At 43.2% G+C, this 18,235-nt stretch overlaps 1 protein-coding gene and 1 pseudogene across 11 annotated transcripts in view; one reads left to right on the forward strand and one right to left on the reverse strand.

The window, feature by feature from the left end:
• LONP2 (lon peptidase 2, peroxisomal) overlaps positions 1 to 18,235 on the forward strand; it is a 119,029-nt gene that overhangs the window by 85,126 nt on the left and 15,668 nt on the right. For all 11 annotated transcript variants that reach the window (XR_012428920.1, XR_012428921.1, XR_012428919.1 and 8 more), the window contains one exon: positions 6,668 to 6,810. Coding sequence is in view for 7 of the 11 variants with exons in the window: in XM_045381787.2 (XP_045237722.1) it covers positions 6,668 to 6,810 (143 nt within the window). In the remaining 4 variants the exon portion in view is untranslated. The remainder of the gene's footprint in view (positions 1 to 6,667; positions 6,811 to 18,235) is intronic.
• LOC102142202 (ubiquitin-ribosomal protein eL40 fusion protein-like) lies at positions 6,819 to 7,323 on the reverse strand (annotated as a pseudogene).

Below are 18,235 nucleotides of genomic sequence, written 5' to 3' on the forward strand. Positions count from 1 at the left end.
TATAGTAAGTATTACTCTAAAAAGGGAGCCATCAGGATCTGGGAGAATTTGCTAAAGGAAAACTAAGAAAGAAAAAAAGGCCAGTTGCAGTGGCTCATGCCTATAATCCCAACACTTTGAGAGGCCAAGGCAGGAGGACCTGAGGCCAGGAGTTCGAGACCAACCTGGCCAACATGGTGAAACCCCGTCTCTACTAAAAATACAAAAATTGGGCTGGGCGCGGTGGCTCACGCCTGTAATCCCAGCACTTTGGGAGGCCTTGGCAGGTGGATCACGATGTCAGGAGTTCGAGACTAGCCTGACCAACATGGTGAAACCCCGTGTCTACTAAAAATACAAAAATTAGCCGGGTGTGGTGGCGAGCGCCTGTAATCTCAGCTTCTCAGGAGGCTGAGGCAGGAGAATCGCTTGAACCCGGGAGGCGGAGGTTGTAGTGAGCCAAGATTGCACCATTGCACTTCAGCCTGGGTGACACAGGGAGACTCCGTCTCAAAAAAAAAGAAAAAAAATTGGCCAGGTGTGGTGGTACACACCTGTAATCCCAGCTACTCAGGACGCTGAGGCATGAGAATCACATGAACACAGGAGGCAGAGGTTGCAGTGAGCTGAGATCTCACCACTACACTCCAGCCTCTGTCTCAAAAAAAAAAGCGGGGGATGGGGGGAGTGGGAGCTAGTATATAATTGAGTATCTCTCATCTATACATATTAAGGCTTTTGACCATTACTAAATTCTCCCAGCAACTCTCTGAGAATACTGTAATTCTGGTTTTGCTGATTAGAAAACCAGATACAAAGAGGTAAAGTCACCTTGTTCTAGGCCACATAGGTGGGAATTCAGAGTCAGGACTGGAGGCAATGATTTATTTTTAATATCTCATGTAATGTTAATCTCATAACTCAGGGCATAACTCTTTTTTTTTTTTTGAATTAAATACATAGGTATTCTGGATTTATTTTTACACCAACTAGATGTTTTTAAAGGACTTTTTTTCTTTTTTTTTCTCCTTTTTTTTCTTTTATTATTATTATACTTTAAGTTCTAGGGTACATGTGCATAACGTGCAGGTTTGTTACGTATGTATACTTGTGCCATGTTGGTGTGCTGCACCCACCAACTCGTCACCACCCATCAACTCGTCATTTACATCAGGTATAACTCCCAATGCAATTCCTTCCCCCTCCCCCCTCCCCATGATAGGCCCCGGTGTGTGATGTTCCCCTTCCCAAGTCCAAGTGATCTCATTGTTCAGTTCCCACCTATGAGTGAGAACATGCGGTGTTTGGTTTTCTGTTCTTGCCGTAGTTTGCTGAGAATGATGGTTTCCAGCTGCATCCATGTCCCTACAAAGGACACAAACTCATCCTTTTTTATGGCTGCATAGTATTCCATGGTGTATATGTGCCACATTTTCTTAATCCAGTCTGTCACTGATGGACATTTGGGTTGATTCCAAGTCTTTGCTATTGTGAATAGTGCCGCAATAAACATACGTGTGCATGTGTCTTTATAGCAGCATGATTTATAATCCTTTGGGTATATCCCCAGTAATGGGATGGCTGGGTCATATGGTACATCTAGTTCTAGATCTTTGAGGAATCGCCATACTGTTTTCCATAATGGTTGAACTAGTTTACAATCCCACCAACAGTGTAAAAGTGTTCCTATTTCTCCACATCCTCTCCAGCACCTGTTGTTTCCTGACTTTTTAATGATTGCTCAGGGCATAACTCTTTTACCATTTTGGACTGTATCATTTCATTCATATGATAATGACACTGTAGCTCCCCCCTCACCTGCAGCTTCACTTTCTGCAGTTTTAGTTACCTGCGGTCAACCATCATCCAAAAATATTAAATGGAAAATTCTAGACATAATCCACTCATAAGTTTTAAATTGTGCACTATTCTGGGCAGTGTGCTGAAATGTCGAGCCGTCCTGCTCTGTGAGACCCCGGACGGGAAGCCTCCGTTTGTCCAGCATATCCGCGCGGTATGACTCCCACCCGTTTAGCCACGCAGCAGCCATCTCACTTACCAGATCAGCTGTCTCGGTATCAGGGTGTTTGTGTTCAGGTAACCCTTCCCTTGCTTAATAATGGACCCAAAGCCAAGAGCAGTGATGCTGGCATTCTGGGTTTATTTTATTAGTATTGTTGTAAGTCTCTTACTTTGCTTAATTTACAAATTAAACATGATCATAAGTACGTATCTGCAGGGAAAAGATGGTATATATAGGGTTCTGAACTATCCCGTGTTTCAGGTATCCACCGTGGGTCTGGAAATGTATCCCCTGTGGAGAAGGGATGACTACTGTGTATGTAGAAATCACACTGTGTGAAATGTTATATCCTCCCCTTTCCTCAGTTTAACGTTTTGAAAGAATTTTCTCACATTACTTGAAAACACTTAGGAAACCATTTTTAGTGACTGTAGTGTTTTACCAGATAGATACGCCATGGTTTACTTAACTATGTTCCTAATGATGGGTGCTTATATTGGATCTAGGTTTTGCTGTTATTTGTAGTGCTCCAATGGGTGACTCTGTGCACAAACCCTTGCCTGTACTTTTGTGTATTTCTCTGAGGATAGATTGCTGCAAAAAAAGACCCACTGAGTGTGAGACTCTAAATATTTGGAAGGCTTTCAGTCTGTTTCCATATTGCTTTCCTGAAAGATTGAACCAGTTTATACTTTGTAAGCAACGGTGTGTGAGAAGATCTCTTTACTTTCCTTAACATTGGCCTTTGTCATTTCTTAAACTTGACTGGTTATTTTGGTAACCAGCTTGTTTTTATAATTTGAATTTCTTTGCTTCTCAGTGAAATAATAGTTTCTTTTATATGAGGATTAACCATTTGTTAAGAACCACTATTTGAGTCCGAAAGAAAGGTGTATAAGAAGAAAACTGCACAATTCCAGTAGGAAGGACTTGGAGTCAGGGTCCCTGATGTGTTGGAAGGTTGAACTTTTTGTTGGTGGTGTTTCCCCTTGCCTTAAAAAGTCCATATTGCTTGAATGTTGCAGTCTTGGGCAAGGCCAGCAATTAATCTCAGGGACGATGCCACTTTCTTCTCCTGGTGCTGGTCGTTTCTGACAAGAGAGAACATGGTGTTAGGGCTGAGTGCTTGAATGCTTGCACATACGACCCAGAAGGTGCAGATATAACCGGGGGTTCATTCCTTGAGTGCTATCTTTGTGAGATGACATTTTGCTTGTTGTTTGTGTGTTTTATAATGAGGAATCAAAGTGGGTATTCTAGGAAGATCCAGTGTTTCCCTACTCTCACTTTGCATTACACACAGTCCGGGGGGTGACTCAGAATCCAGTGCTGTCCTGCCTCTCCCAGTTAGCTGACACCATTTTCTTGACTAGAGCCTTAGTTTTCTAGGCATATATTCTAATGATGGAACATTTTGAAATGCAGTTTATTTTTGAGTTTATTGAATTTTTTTAATAACACATCTGCTGCCCCTAAATTGTCATCTTTTATATTACAAGGTCTAGTTGCATTAGAAATAGCTCTCCCAACCCCACTCCCCCAGTGCTCAGAACACTGAACCCCGTACTACACTTGGAAAAGGATTGGATGTCCTAAAGCATTGGTTATGTAATTGTGGGTTGGCTTTCACCCACTGAGCTTTACGTCCTCCTGTGATAGTGAAATACAAGCTGGCAACAGTAATTAGATCTCAGAAAAGCTTGTCACAAAGCACCACAGACTGGAGAAACTTGTAAGCTCTTTTTGCACTGGCTGAAGTTTTTGAGTACCACTACCTTCCATCTGTAGAGTGTAGTAACCTTAGACAGGTAGTGCTTTTCTTCTGTGCATTAATTTTAATGAAGCAATGACACCTACTTTCTTTTCCACTCTGAGATCTGCATGTAGCTAAACTGATCAGGTGAGTGCTTTCCCACCTTTGATCATTGATACTGCTTGGAATATACTGGAAAAAGAGCAGCAAGCAGAAAATCTCCCGTTTCCACAAGCTGCCGATTAACCCAGAATTGCTAGATTTTGTGAAGCAAATGAATGCTATAAAAGAAGTCAAAAAAATCGGGGAAGATGTCCCTAGGACATGGTCAGGCCAAACCTTGAAAGATCAAGTGATGTTACAGAGGTACAATTATAAGAATATATATCACTCAAGACTTACATATGTGTTAAACAGTGCATTGCTCTTTGCAGTCTACAAAGGATTTTCTTTTTAATTCTCACAACAATTCTGCAGAGAGAGGTAGTGAGAGGTTTAATGCTTTGTTCGACATAATTTGCTGTTAAATAGCCATCCATTGGCAGAAAATTTGAACTGTTGTGTTTTCTTTCCTGTGTCATTCATGGTTTCAGTCCTGAAGAGAAGCCCACGAGAGCCCAGCAGGAGAGGAGAGTGGGAGAATCCCTCACCCAAAAGTTCTCATTGGCATCATTTAGTGACACTCAGGATGTCTCCAGTTATCGTTAGAATTTAAAGTTAGGTTCATCCCTGTGAGGTCCAAGAAAATACAAAAATAAAATAAGGGTCTACCAGTATTAAACATACTCAGTAATCACTTTTGAAAGGAAAAGAGTTAGTGGAAAAAATGGAAGAACCACAGCAAAACTAAAATAAGTATATAGAGATATATTGCCAGACACGGTGGCTCACACCTGTAATCTCAGCACTTTGGGAAGCTGAGGCAGCCGGATCACTTGAGGTCAGGAGTTCAAGACCAACCTGGCCAACATGGTAAAACCCCATCTCTACTAAAAATACAAACATTAGGCTGGGTGCCGTGGCTCATATCTATAATCCCAGCAGTTTGGGAGGCTGAGGTGGGCAGATCACCTGAGGTCAGGAGTTCGAGACCAGCCTGGCCAACATAGTGAAACCCCATCTCTACTAAAACTACCAACATTAGGCTGGGTGCAGTGGCTCATGCCTGTAATGCCAGCAGTTTAGGAGGCCGAGGCGGGCAGATGACCTGAGATCAGGAGTTCAAGAACAGCTTGGCCAACATGGTGAAACCCCATCTCTACTAAAAATACAAAATTTAGCCGGGCATGGTGGCCCATGCCTGTAGTCCCAGCTACAGGGAGGTTGAGGCAGGAGAATCGCTTGAACCCAGAAGACGGAGGTTGCAGTGATCCATGGTTGTGCCACTACATGCCAGCCTGGGTGACACAGCAAGACTCCGTCTCAAAAAAAAAAAAAAATATATATATATATATATATACACACACACACACATACATATACACACCAACATTAACCGGGCATGGTGTCATGTGCCAGTAATCCCAGCTACTTGGGAGGCTGAGGCAGGAGAATCGCCTGAACCCAGGAGGCGGAGGTACTGCACTGCAGCCTGGGTGACAGAGCAAGATTCCATCTCAAACAATATAGATAGACAGACAATGTTAGATAACTGCATAATTATTATATGTGTGTATTAATATATAAAGCAATCACTTTCAGAAGGAATAGTATGTTAAAAAAAAAAAGGTAATGAAAGATTTTAAAACAAAACACTTCATGAGACAAGAAGTTAGAACAATTACGACAAACTAAAAGAAAAAGCTGGGAATGAGATCGAATACAGCCAAGTATTTCCTGCAGTTTTAAAACCTCTACTCCCCATTTTTGGTTTCTGGCCACAGATTATGTAATATTTTTCATTACTTGAACTGGAATTACAAAGATTGATACAGAAGGTGGTCTGGTAAGTCGACTGGGTCCTGCTCCTTGTATGTCTTAGGTCCAAACCAAAAGGAGTCAGTATTTGGACAAGATATCAGCCATAGGCATAGGCTTATAGGCAGGTAAAGGAGATGGCCCATTATTACAGGGATTTCAAACCAGGCTTAGTATTCTCTTACCCTGGCACTGCCAATTATATTTATTTATTGGAAAATGATAACCTTAGAGTTAAGCTATATGCTTCCAAAAGAGGCACTGCTTATATGAGTTCTGTCATGTCCAGGTTTACATTGCCCATTAGAAAACAGAGCACCTGACCTGGTGCAGCAACTCATGTCTGTAATCCCAGCACTTTGGGAGGCCAAGGAGGGAGGATCGCTTGAGCCCAGGAGGTCAAGGCAGCATGAGCTGTGTTAACACCACTGCACTAGACCCTGTCTCAAAAAAAAAAAGTGGGGCAGGTGTGGCGAGAGAGAGGAGGGGAGGGGAGAGGACACCTGATCAGACTCCTCTGAAGAGGGACTTGAAAAGTTTGTCACAAGCCCTGAGTTATTCTGATGGAACAGAGAATTGTTAGATCACAGAATGCAAAGTAACCTACTGCATTTAGCTCTTCAGTCTTTGGCCTAGCTGTAGGCCATTAAGTTGAATAGTGCTGGGAATCGTTAAGAATATAATGGTCAAAAAGGACAGGCAAAGTTGTTTCCCTTCTGGAACTTACACTTTAATGGGGGAGATAGATGATAAGCAAGTAAAAGTAATTGAACAAGGCAATTGCAAATGCCACCCTCAGTGAGCTCTTGAAAGACAAATTATTTCACCTGCATGCCACAAATGCACAGGTGAATGTCTGTGCCTTGAGAAATGCATAAAAGTGACTGAACTTTTGAGGTCCACTGACTGGGCTTTTGTTTGATATTTACTGCTAGTGAATTTTCCAGCCTGCAAATGTCTTAGAACTTCTAAATACATTTTTTTTTTTCGTTTAGGTTGCAGAGAACACATCTTAGAAGATGAAAAACCTGAATCTATCAGTGACACTACTGACTTGGCTCTACCACCTGAAATGCCGATTTTGATTGATTTCCATGCTCTGAAAGACATCCTTGGGCCCCCGATGTATGAAATGGAGGTGATCAATTTCTTTTTTTTTTCTTTGCTTTTTGCTCCAGTCAATGAAAAGAACACTTTATTGAGGCCCCAGGGCCATAGGGCCTGGGCAGGAGGCTGCCCTTTGGGGAAGGAAGAGCCTTATTTGATCTTTTTGGGACGTAGGTTGTTGGTGTGGCCACACTTCTTGCAGTAGTTGACAGCATGGGGGCGCAGGCAAGCACAGCTCTTGTGGCAGATCATCTTGTCACAGTTGTATTTCTTGGCAAGGTGGCAGAGGGAAGGCTCCGTAATGCCACCTCGCAGGCGCAGCATCAGGTGCAGGGTGGACTCTTTCTGGATGTTGTAGTCTGAGAGAGTGCGGCCATCCTCCAGCTATTTGCCCTCAAATTATCAGACACTGCTGGTCAGGTAGGATGCCCTACTTGTCTTGAATTTTGGCTTTGGCATTCTCAGTGGCGTCACTCGGCTCGACCTCAAGGGCGATGGTCTTGCCTGTGAGGGTCTTCACAAAGATCCACATCTCAGCGTCTGCGGCTCGGCGAGTCTTGCTCCATTCTCCTTTTTTTCATTGGTACTCACTGATTCTCTCAGGTGGTTGCTTAACAGAGAAGTAGAATTGGGTGTTTCCAGAGGCTGAATTTTGCCTTAAGATAGAAACTTTATTTCTGTATGGTATTGCGTTTTAGTGCTTAATGTGATAATATGACTGTTGCCAGGAGCCAGAGATCCCAGCCATATCCTCTTTTAGAACCCCAGTCTCATTTTATTCTCTACCATTCAGTTCCTTTTTAAGAACAATGCCTCTGACTCTTCTCCTTAGAAAAATTCCATATTCTTATGTGTACTTTAATGAGGGATTTCTTTGTGCTGCTATCAAGGGCTTGGGGGAAGAGGCATAGAATCAACCTGATACAGGTGTGGAAACATGAGCATAGCTTAGCTTAAGACTGTGCTAGTGCAGACCCAGATGACATCTTTCAGGAACCTATTGTCCCATTGTTAATAGTTCCTTTAGGGTTAAACCCACATGCAGGTCTAGCCCTGTTTTCATCTTTCTCTCCTAACTATACCTCACAGCAGAAGGCCTGAGCGCCAAGACTGAGTTAGGCAACTGATGGAAATAGATGTTAGAATATAACTGCGAAGGGTGTTGTGAAATAATTTATAGGGTGCTTAGATGAGCCTTCATAGGTTGGTTACTATAAAAATGTTTGTATTATACTACTGAATTTGGCTTTATCATCACCTCCTTATCAGTTTAAGGAAAAAATATTTTCAGAAAATAAATCTGATAAATTATGCAGAAGGTAATCTCTCCATCTAACATTTGAAATCATTACCAGTAGATAGGTTTTCCTTAAGTTCTTACAACTGAGTTGATGAGAAATAGCCCCCAAGCCTGTCTTGTTTATCCATTTAAACTCTAAGCTGGTCATTAAAGCTAATGAGCCTGTCTCAGAGCTCTCAGTTACAAGAATAGAACTTGTTTACTCTTGACAGTAAATCTGGACTCGAACAATAGAATCAGAAGCATTGTTTTGATTATTTGAATTCTTAAGATATCATGGATTTGAATTTTGAAGTGTTGAAAGAACTTGAGCAAAACATTGTTGATTGAGAAAGTGAACAAAACCCGCTTTCTCGTTCTGGGAGGATCCAGTGACTTTGAGAGTGAAGACACAAACAGGTTTTGACTCCTGCATGGCCGATGGCCTTTTTCTCTAGGCTTTCAGAAAACTACATTCCAACAGTTCTTTGAGGATTTAAACTAGAGCAGCAAATAAAGACAAAAGATTAATGCATGTCTCTGTTGCATATACCCCTCTCGCCCAGCCATCTCTGCTGATGTTAAGTTTGGGAGCATTGCTGACATTCCTGGAGCATTAGCAAAGAAAGAGCCAAGAGAACAGAAATGAGAAATTTTATAAACATTGCTTACCAGCTCTCATTGTTAGCATCAGAGAACCTTATTTTCCTTGTAGCATGTGAGCTGTACGTAGTAACACTTCTACCAATGAGAGTCTGCAGAAAGACTCCAGTAGCCATTTTGTCTTTTATTAATAGCATCTTAGAATGGAAGATGTGGTGTGTCACATGCGTCCATGTGAAGAGCCCACCAACCAGGCTTTGTGTGAGCAACAAGGCTGTTTATTTCACCTGGGTGCAGGCGGGCTGAGTCCGAAAAGAGGCAACGAAGGGAGATAGGGGTGGGGTTGTTTTATAGGATTTGGGTGAGTAGTGGAAAATTATATTCAAAGGGGGTTGTTCTCTTGCTGGCAGGGGCAGGGGTCACAAGTTACTCAGCTGGGGAGCTTCTGAGCCAGGAGAAGGAATTTCACAAGGTTAATCGCTCAGTTAAGGTGGGGCAGGAACAGATCACAATGGTGGAATGTCATCAGTTAAGGCAGGAACCAACCATTTTCACTTCTTTTGTGATTCTTCACTTGCTCCAGGCCATCTGGATGTATACGTGCAGATCACAGGGGATATGATGGCTTAACTTGGGCTCAGAGGCCTGACATGGTGTTTGAGTGTTGGGAACATTGTGTTCATTTTTTTCATGCTTGAAAGTGAGAACTCACCCTGTAGCCTGGGGTCTGTCTCTACCCGGGGTCTTATGACCACCAGCCCCAAATTACTTAACCACACAGTCTACCTCTGCTTTTGTGTCTATAAAATTAAGACTTATAGAACATTTCTTTCTTGCCCATGAGGGCTGTCACTGTGCTAGGAGTATAATTCCATTTTACATACAAGGGAAAAGTTTAAAGAGATTAAATGAGTTGTACAAATTCACATAAAGTGCAGTTGGTAGAGTTGGAATTCAGACTCAGATCAGCTTATTCCAAGTCCATTATTCTTTCTCCCCTTCTACAGCAGCCTGTCAGGTCAAGATAATTCCTGCCCTTGGCTGCTAGAAGAGAGTGGCAGTGATATATTAGAGTTTTTTAAAAAGGCATCTGCTCTACATCAGATTCTCATTCATATTCTTACCAACTCTAGTGCTCTGCTTTGGAATGGGAGAGGCTGGGCTCAACTTGTTGACCACTACCATTTTTGTATCTCTTGGCTGTCAGGCACTGTGCAAGGCCCTCCACAAGTGATCATTTAATCCTCGGTCATGGTGGTCTTTCCAGTAACAGTTGAGGAAACAGGCTTAGAGTATTTAAATAACTCGAGAGAAGACACAACTTATGCCAGAAATGAGATTTGGTTCTAGGCCTGACCAACTCCAAACCTAGTGCTCTATTACTCTAGAAAACGTCACAGGCAACCTGAGCAGGGCCTCTGTTCTTTGCAGAGAGCTCACAGGTGGACCTGAGCAGGGCCTCTGTTCGTTGCAGAGAGCTCACAGGTGGACCTGAGCAGGGCCTCTGTTATTTGCGCTTCACAAGTGGCCAGTCTTATTTCTCTATTTCTTTGTGCTTTCCTAGGCAAAGAATCTGAAGAGAGAGGTTACACTAGGAATATTGGAATACATGTTGAGGTGTTCGCAAGATGTTACAAGATACCTTTCGTTTGTTTGTTTTTACTTTTTATTTTTTGAGATGAGGTCTGTCTCTGTCACCTAGGCTGGAGTGCAGTGGCATGATCATAGCTCACTGCAACCTCCAACTCCTGGGCTCAAGCTATTCTCCCACCTCAGCCTCCTGAGTAGCTGGGACCACAGGCGTGTGCTACCATACCCAGCTAATTTTTTCTGTATTTTTTTGTAGAGATGGGGTTTCACCATGTTGTCCTATACTGGTGTCAAACTCCTGAGCTCAAGCCATCCACCTGCCTCAGCCTCCCAAAGTGCTGGAATTACAGGCATGAGCCACTAAACCCAGCCGATACCTTTTTTTGTCTAAATGCCTATATTCTCCCTTAGGGTAAATTACAGTCTAGGGTCTGTGGTTTCTTCTAGAAAGAGTTTCATTCATTTAATAAATACCTATTAAGGACCTAACATGTGCTTCTGGCAATACAGTAGTAAATAAGCAAAGTATGATGTCTGCCTTCATGGATCCCACTTTAGTGCAGGAAAAAAAATCGACAGGTAAACAAATAATCACAAATTGAAGTTGATGCTATAGAGAAAACAAACGGTGGTACTGAGATAGACAGTAACTACTCTAGCTGTATCTGAGGTCTGTTTTAGAGGTAGAGGTAGACATGCTGATGGGAAACAATTGGGGAATGAAGGAAAGTTATCAAAAGGGACTTACCGGTTTCTGGCCAGAGTGACAGGGTATGTGTGTAGTAGTGCCGTTTACTGAGATGGGGAAGACTGGGGGAGGGAGATGGGGAGGGAGTGTTGCAAAGAAAACTGGGGGCTCTTTTGAACACATTAAGGTTGAAATATCCAGGCCAGGCGTGGTGGCTCATGCCTGTAATCCCAGCACTTTGGGAGGCTGAGGCAGGTGGATTGCTTGAGTCCTGGAGTTCAAGACCAGCCTGGGCAACATGGCAAAATCCCTTCTCTACAAAAAATACAAAAATTAGCTGGGTGTGGTGGCTCACGCCTGTAGTCACAACTACTTGGGAGGCTGAGATGGGAGGATCACTTGAGCCTGGGAGACAGAGGATGCAATGAGCCAAGATCACGCCACTGCACTCCAGCCTGAGCGACAGAACAAGACCCTGTCTCAAAAAAAATAAAATAAAAGTTTGAAATATTGGCGAGGCATAGAAGTAGAGATATTTGGACATTCAGATCTATGGCTCCGAGGAAAAACCCAAGATGGAGATATAGATTATAGGGTTATCAGAAAGTAGAGGATATTTAGAGCCCCAGAAATTGAGGCTTTGACATCACCTAAGAAAAAAGGAGACATAAAAAAGCAGGTAGCCTAGAAGCAAGCCCTGAAGTACAGCATTATTTAGGGATCATATAGAGAGAAGAGGAGCCAACAAAGAAGTCAGGAAAAACAGAAAGGGACTGGGAAGGAACAAGCCTTCAGGGAAGAGGAAAACCAGGATGTTGTGCTGCCATAGAGACAGAAGAGGAGAATATTTCAAGAAAGAAGGGACATCAGAATGTGTTTACTGTTTGAGAGATCAAAGAAGATCAAGGTCAGAACAAATGTGTGTTGGATTTGATGGCATGCAGGTTGTTGGTGACCTTGAAAGAGATTTCACAAGGAAGGAGTGGTGGGGATGGTAGAAGTTGGAGTATGTTGAAGAATGGGAGGCGAGGAAGTAGAATTAATGTGTAGGCAGCTCTTTAGAAGTTTGGCTGTAAACAATTGCAGAGAAATGAGGCAGCTAGAAGAGAATATGGATGTCAAAGGGAGAATGTTTTCAAAATAGTAGCTGCTGCTAAGAGTAATCCAGGAGAGAGCACAGGACTGATGTTGCAGGACAGAGCAGTGGTACGATAGAAACAGTCTCCAGGAAAGTGAGAGGGGGTGGGATGCAAAGCACCAGTGAGGAAATGGCTTTTGATGGGAGAAGGGATACTTTTTGCAAGGTATTATGTAGAAAGGGACAAAAATATTGAGTGATCTATAAGGAAAAGATTACAATGACGGGGCTAACGTATGTGGGCTGCACAAGAGAAGAGTGAAGCTAGGGCAGAGCTGCTGTATGATGGGAATGTGCTGGAGTTCATGGCTTGAGTACAGGCGAGCTAGAAGGATAAGAAATGATGGTCAGGGGTTTCAGAGGTAGTATGGTTTCTGTTGGTGATAAGTACCTGGAAGAGGGTGGCTGAGTTCAGGAGGCATTTAAAGAACTGAGAAGCCAGGTTTTGGGTGAGCATCATGCCTTCACTGAAGATACCCAGGGTGATAGCAGGGGCTGGGGTAGAAAGGAAGGAGCAGTGTTTAGACTCTTCCTGAATGTTAGAGACAGTGAGGAGAAAGTCAGGATGGTAAAGCCAACTGCCAGAAGCAGGGGCTCAGAAGGGTAGAAGAATAAGGCCTGAAAGTAGCAAGGCGGCCTCTTACTCACTAAATCATAAACTCAGTCTCCTTGAGCTTGATGTCTTCCTCTGATAAATGGTGGTAAGCATGTGCACATTATCACAGAGTTCGAATTTGGGGAGTCAGCGTACCCACCATATTGCCCAGTAATACTAAAAAAGAATAAACAAATACTAATTTCTGCAACTACCATACTCCATAAAAAGAGACCTATCCCCAATCACCAAAAAATCCCCACTGTTTTTCTACTCCAACTTTTGTACATAGTTAATAACCTTATACCACCACTTACTATTTTTTACTTTCATCGAAGATGAATCTACAAAAATATATTAATGTCAAAAAATGTTACTGACCTAGCAAACTGACAGTTCAAAAGTAAGGTAAGAAGGCACACTTTTATTAATTAATAATATCCTTTAGTATTCCCTAAACAGATCGAAAAATGGTGGATTAGTTCATTCTTGCATTCCTATAAAAAAAATACCTGAGACCAGGCACAGTGGCTCATGCCTATAAATCCCAGCACTTTGGGAGGCCAAGGCGGGCAGATTGCTTGAGTTCGAGACCAACCTGGGCAGCAAAGTGAGACCCAGTCTCTACAAAAAATACAAAATATTACCTGGGAGGCTGAGGTGGGAGGATCACCTGAGCCCAGAAGGTTGAGGCTGCAGTGAGCTGTGATCACAGCATTGCACTGCAGCCTGGGTGACAGAATGAAAACTGTCTCAAAAAAAAAAAAAAAAAGAACTACCTGAGATTGGGTAATTTATAAAGAAAAGAGGTTTAATTGGCTAACGGTTCTGAAGGCTCTACAGGAATCAGAGCCACAGCTCCAGCATCAGGCCAGGTGCGGTGCCTCACGCCTGTAATCCCGGCACTTCAGGAGGCCGAGGCAGGCGGATCACGAGGTCAGGAGTTCGAGACCAGCCTCGCCAATACGGTGAAACCCTATCTCTACTAAAAATACAAAAATTAGCCAGGCGTGGTGGCGCACACCTGTAGTCTCAGTACTTGGGAGGCCAAGGCAGAAGAATCACTTGAACCCAAGAGGCGGAGGTTGCAATGAGCCAAGATCATGCCACTGCACTCCAGCTTGAGGCACAGAGTGAGACTCCATCTCAAAAATAAATAAATAAATAAATAAATAGCTCCAGCATCAGCTTCTGGGGAGACCTCGAGAAACTTACAGTTCTTGGCGGAAAGTGAAGGGGGAGCAGGCATATCATGTGGCCAGAGCAGGAGCAAGAGTACAGGAGGAGAGGTGGCCACACACTTTTAAACAACCGCCTCCCGAGAGAACTCACTCACTGTTGCGAGGACAGTACCAAGGGGATGGGGCTAAACCATTCATGAGAAATTTGCCTCCGTGATCCAGTCACCTCCCACCAGGCCCCACCTCCAACACTGAGGATTATAGTTCAACATGAGATTTGGTGGAGACACAGATCCAAACCATATCAAATGGGTTCCAGGAACTTAGCCTAGATTTCAAATTTAGGAACAGTGTCATAGGTCACCTTTTCAAAATACATGAAGTTTCCTACAGAAACAAGATCAATTAAGTGCATGTTTTAAAAATAAAATAAAAATAAACGTTACTACAAAAAAAAGTGGGGAGGAGCAGGAGTGGGTGCAGGTGTCCCCAGGAAGCCTAGGCATCGCTCACACTGCATGTGCTATCACGGCAAGACTCAGAACTGCCCCGAGTCCGAGGAGGGGCCACGCGAGTAGGTGGGCCTGGGCACCTCCTCAGTCCCTGGCTGTGCCCTTTCACTCTCTCACTGGGAGACAGAATCCTGAGTTTTCTGCCTCAGGGAGCCTGCGTGGAAAGAGTAGGTCACTGCAGGAAATCAGGCTGGTTTTAGGAAAAGGAATGGAAATTAGGCACCTCCAAAGGGACAAAGGATCAGTATACCTGGTTGGGGACAGGATTCTGTCATTTCATTATTCCTGATTCTCATGTTTTCAAGTGTCCCCCACCTCATATAAAAGCCTCAGTGTTGGCTTCTGACCATGGTGTATGAAAAGCCCTTGTCTAAAAGTTACTTGCTCTGAGAAAATAATGAAGAAGAGGATAGACACGAAGACACTTTAAAGCCTCCTGAATAGAATGCATCCAGAAGCGAATTCCAGGAGATTCTATCATCATGCTTGCCTTTCAAGCAAACAAACTCAGCTGCTAGAACTGAGAAAGAGTCTAAACACCAACTAAATGCCCCAAAGAATCATGGTAGTAAATTACTTCTCCGTGCTGCTCCATATAAACCTGCTGTGCCACCTGTTGAGGGCAGCACTGATGCTGCATGTTCAGTCTGGTCCCAGGCCCCGGCAGGAACCCACCATTGTGCCAGCCTTACTGGAAGGATTGGAGAGCAGCTGGTTCTCCGCAATGCAAGTGTCAGGCCAGCCTGGGGCTGCATAATGCTGCTTAAGAGATGACAGTGGTGGACCCCAGCACCTCTCCGAGGGATGTAGAATCTGCTCTTCCCATTTCTGAATGCTACTGAAACAAATCTACAACTAGAAAAATCAAATATTCATGAATTCAAGACTTGGGATCTCAGTACTAAGACTTTAAAGAGGTTGCCAGATGGATCGCTTCTGTGGTGACAGCCCTGGCAGGAGCATTCAAAGTGCTCTGTGAGCTACAAAAGAAACCAGTTGATGGTGTGAACACCACTACAGGGCAACCTGCACACCACAGCAATTTGGCAGCTCAGGTTCTGTGTCTCACGTGACGCCAGGCTTGTCCTTGGAAAGAAGGCCTACAAAATTCTTCATATCTCCATTCCTTGGCATCTGCTGGCAAACTCCTACTCGTATTTTAAGACTCAGCCTCTCCTGTGACACCTGTGTCTTCTCTCCAGACAGGGAGGGACCCTTGCCTCTTCAGGGCTCCCCACACTGGAGTATAACTGCTCCTGTGTCTGATGCCTTCAGTCTCTCAGTGCCGGGAGGTATTCCTGCTTATGTCCCCATGGCCTGTAACAGAGCCTGCATCAGGCTGCTTGGAAAGGACTGTTGAATGAATGTCAAATATGGGTCCCTCTGATGGGTCTATACATGTTGGTCTAGGCTTGAAAGGGTCACAAAGAGTTGTGCATACTTAAGATTTCAATCAAATATCACTATTTTTAGTTAAGAGGGAAGAGTAGTGTGAAATTATCAATGATTAGATACTCCAAATGTTCTTTAAAAACTAATAGCATTGATGTATTAAGAATGCAATCATACATTAGAAGACACATTCTATTTTTAGATTTTTACTTAGTTTAAATTCTTCCTTAATCTGCATATTTACCTTATTGACAGAATTATTTCAGAAGAAAGTGATCATTTCATGGAACAAGATTTATTAGACACAAAAGAAAACTGAATCATAACAATTGTACAGGTGGGAAATTGAACAACAAAAATGACCCTGAGATACCCACATTCTACTTTGGCATATAGTGGGAAAAACATTCTAGACTTCAAGTCTAGGCCTGTCTTGGCTAATGTAACTGATGACTTCACAAACCTGTCATGGGACTAGAAGCTGAAAGGAAAATACTGGTGGATAAACACCATGTTGAAATTATGTTGAGTCGCTTATTTGCTATAAAACACAAATTGTTTTGTGTAAAGGGGTTAAGATGGCTGGAAAACTGTCTCCATTCAAGAGCAAGAAAGCAGCATGTGTCTTATCCCGTACCTCCATATTTACTTGTACTTTATCATTTCTGAGGGAGAAATACATGGAAACCAGATGCTTGATTGTTACAGTTTCAGAACACGTCCTTAAAGAATATGACTCCAAGTCTAAGAATTGTAGGTCCTTTGCTTCTTAGATAACTACTGTTAGCCTTGATCATAGAGATTCCAGGTTTGATAATAACTTCAGTTCTCCACCCTGTATATGTAGACGTTAAGTTACACAAATTTGGCATTACTCTCTTTTCAGGTTAATATCAGAACACTTGTTATCAAGTCAGGATAGTAATTGTAAGCCTAGATGCTCTAGGTTTGGCTATACGTAGTTCTCTACACCACCTACCCTTCCAATTAACAATTTACCAGTTGCTTCTATCCAAAGTACCAAGACTCTCCCGCAAATGGGGAATACTGGAAACTGGCTTGGCTTCTTGAAGCAACAGTAATCAGTAAGATCTTGGCCGGGCATGGTGGCTCATGCCTGCAATCCCAGCAATTTAGGAGGCCAAGATGGGAAGATTGCTCAAGCCCAGGAGTTCAAGACCAGCCTGGGCAACATTGTGAAACCCCATCTCTACAAAGAAATACAAAAATTAGCTGGGCATGGTCGTGGGTGCCTGTAGTCCCATCTACTCGGGAGCTGAGGTGGGAGATCACCTGAGCCCGGGAGGCAGTTGCAGTGAGCCAGGATTGACAGAGTGAGACTCTGTCTCAAAACAAAACAACAATGTGGCTGGGCGTGGTCACTAATGCTTGTAATCCCAACACTTTGGGAGGCCAAGGAGGCAGATCACTTGAGGTCAGGAGTTCAAGACCAGCCTGGCCAACGTGGTGAAAGCCGTCTTACTAAAAATACAAAAATTAGCCGGGCATGGTGGCACACGCCTGTAATCCCAGCTACTTGGGAAGCTGAGGCAACAGAATTGCTTGAACTGGGAGGCAGAGGTTGCAGTGAGCTGAGATCATGCCTCTGCACTTCTAGCCTGGGCTACAGAGCAAGAACTCTGTCTCAAAAAAAAAAAAAAAAAAAAAATCTTACTACTGCTTCTTTGGAGATACTTTTGGTATTATTTTGACAAGTGAATTTTGAGGATTCAAATATAAGAAAGGGATTATTCTTGGTAGAGGTAACAAAATTGTACCAAATGACCTTTTGTGTTAAACACGATTCAGTCACCCAACCCCAGAAAGGAGCCTGAATGAAGTCTAATTTGGGTGACAAATTCCCACCCAAATTAGATGTATGTCGTTCAGGTATAGAGAATTGATTTTATATTAGAAAAAACAAACCTTGTGAACAGTTTTTTAAATAACTGTTTCATGATTTTCTGTAAGTAGTACTGATCTCTTACATACAGATCTTTTGTGTCTTTCTCCTCAAGTTAGTATACAACAGGGCAAGTGGCAAAGCTCGAGGAAAGCGTGACCTGAGGTTCATGCTGTCAGCTCAATGATGCTGGAGTTTGGCCTGTCAAATCTCTAACCTGTCAAATGAAGTTAATTAGGATTAATTTTTTTTAATGTATGTTTACTGCTGAAAATAAGTGCTCAGCCAGGCACAGTGCTCACGCCTGTAATCCCAGCGCTTTGGGAGGCCGAGGCTGGCAGATCACTTGAAGTCAGGAGTTTGAGACCAGACTGGCCAACATGGCAAATCACCATCTCTACTAAAAATACAAAAATTAGCTGGATGTGGTGGCACATGCCTGTAATCCCAGCTACTCGGAGCCTGAGGCAGGAGAATCGCTTGAACCCAGGAGGCGGAGGTTTCGTTGAGCCGAGATTGCGCCATTGCACTCCAGCCCGGATGACAGACACTCGTATCTCAAAAAAAAAAAAAAG

Source organism: Macaca fascicularis, chromosome 20 (genome assembly GCF_037993035.2).
Source record: "Macaca fascicularis isolate 582-1 chromosome 20, T2T-MFA8v1.1".
NCBI lineage: Eukaryota > Metazoa > Chordata > Mammalia > Primates > Cercopithecidae > Macaca > Macaca fascicularis.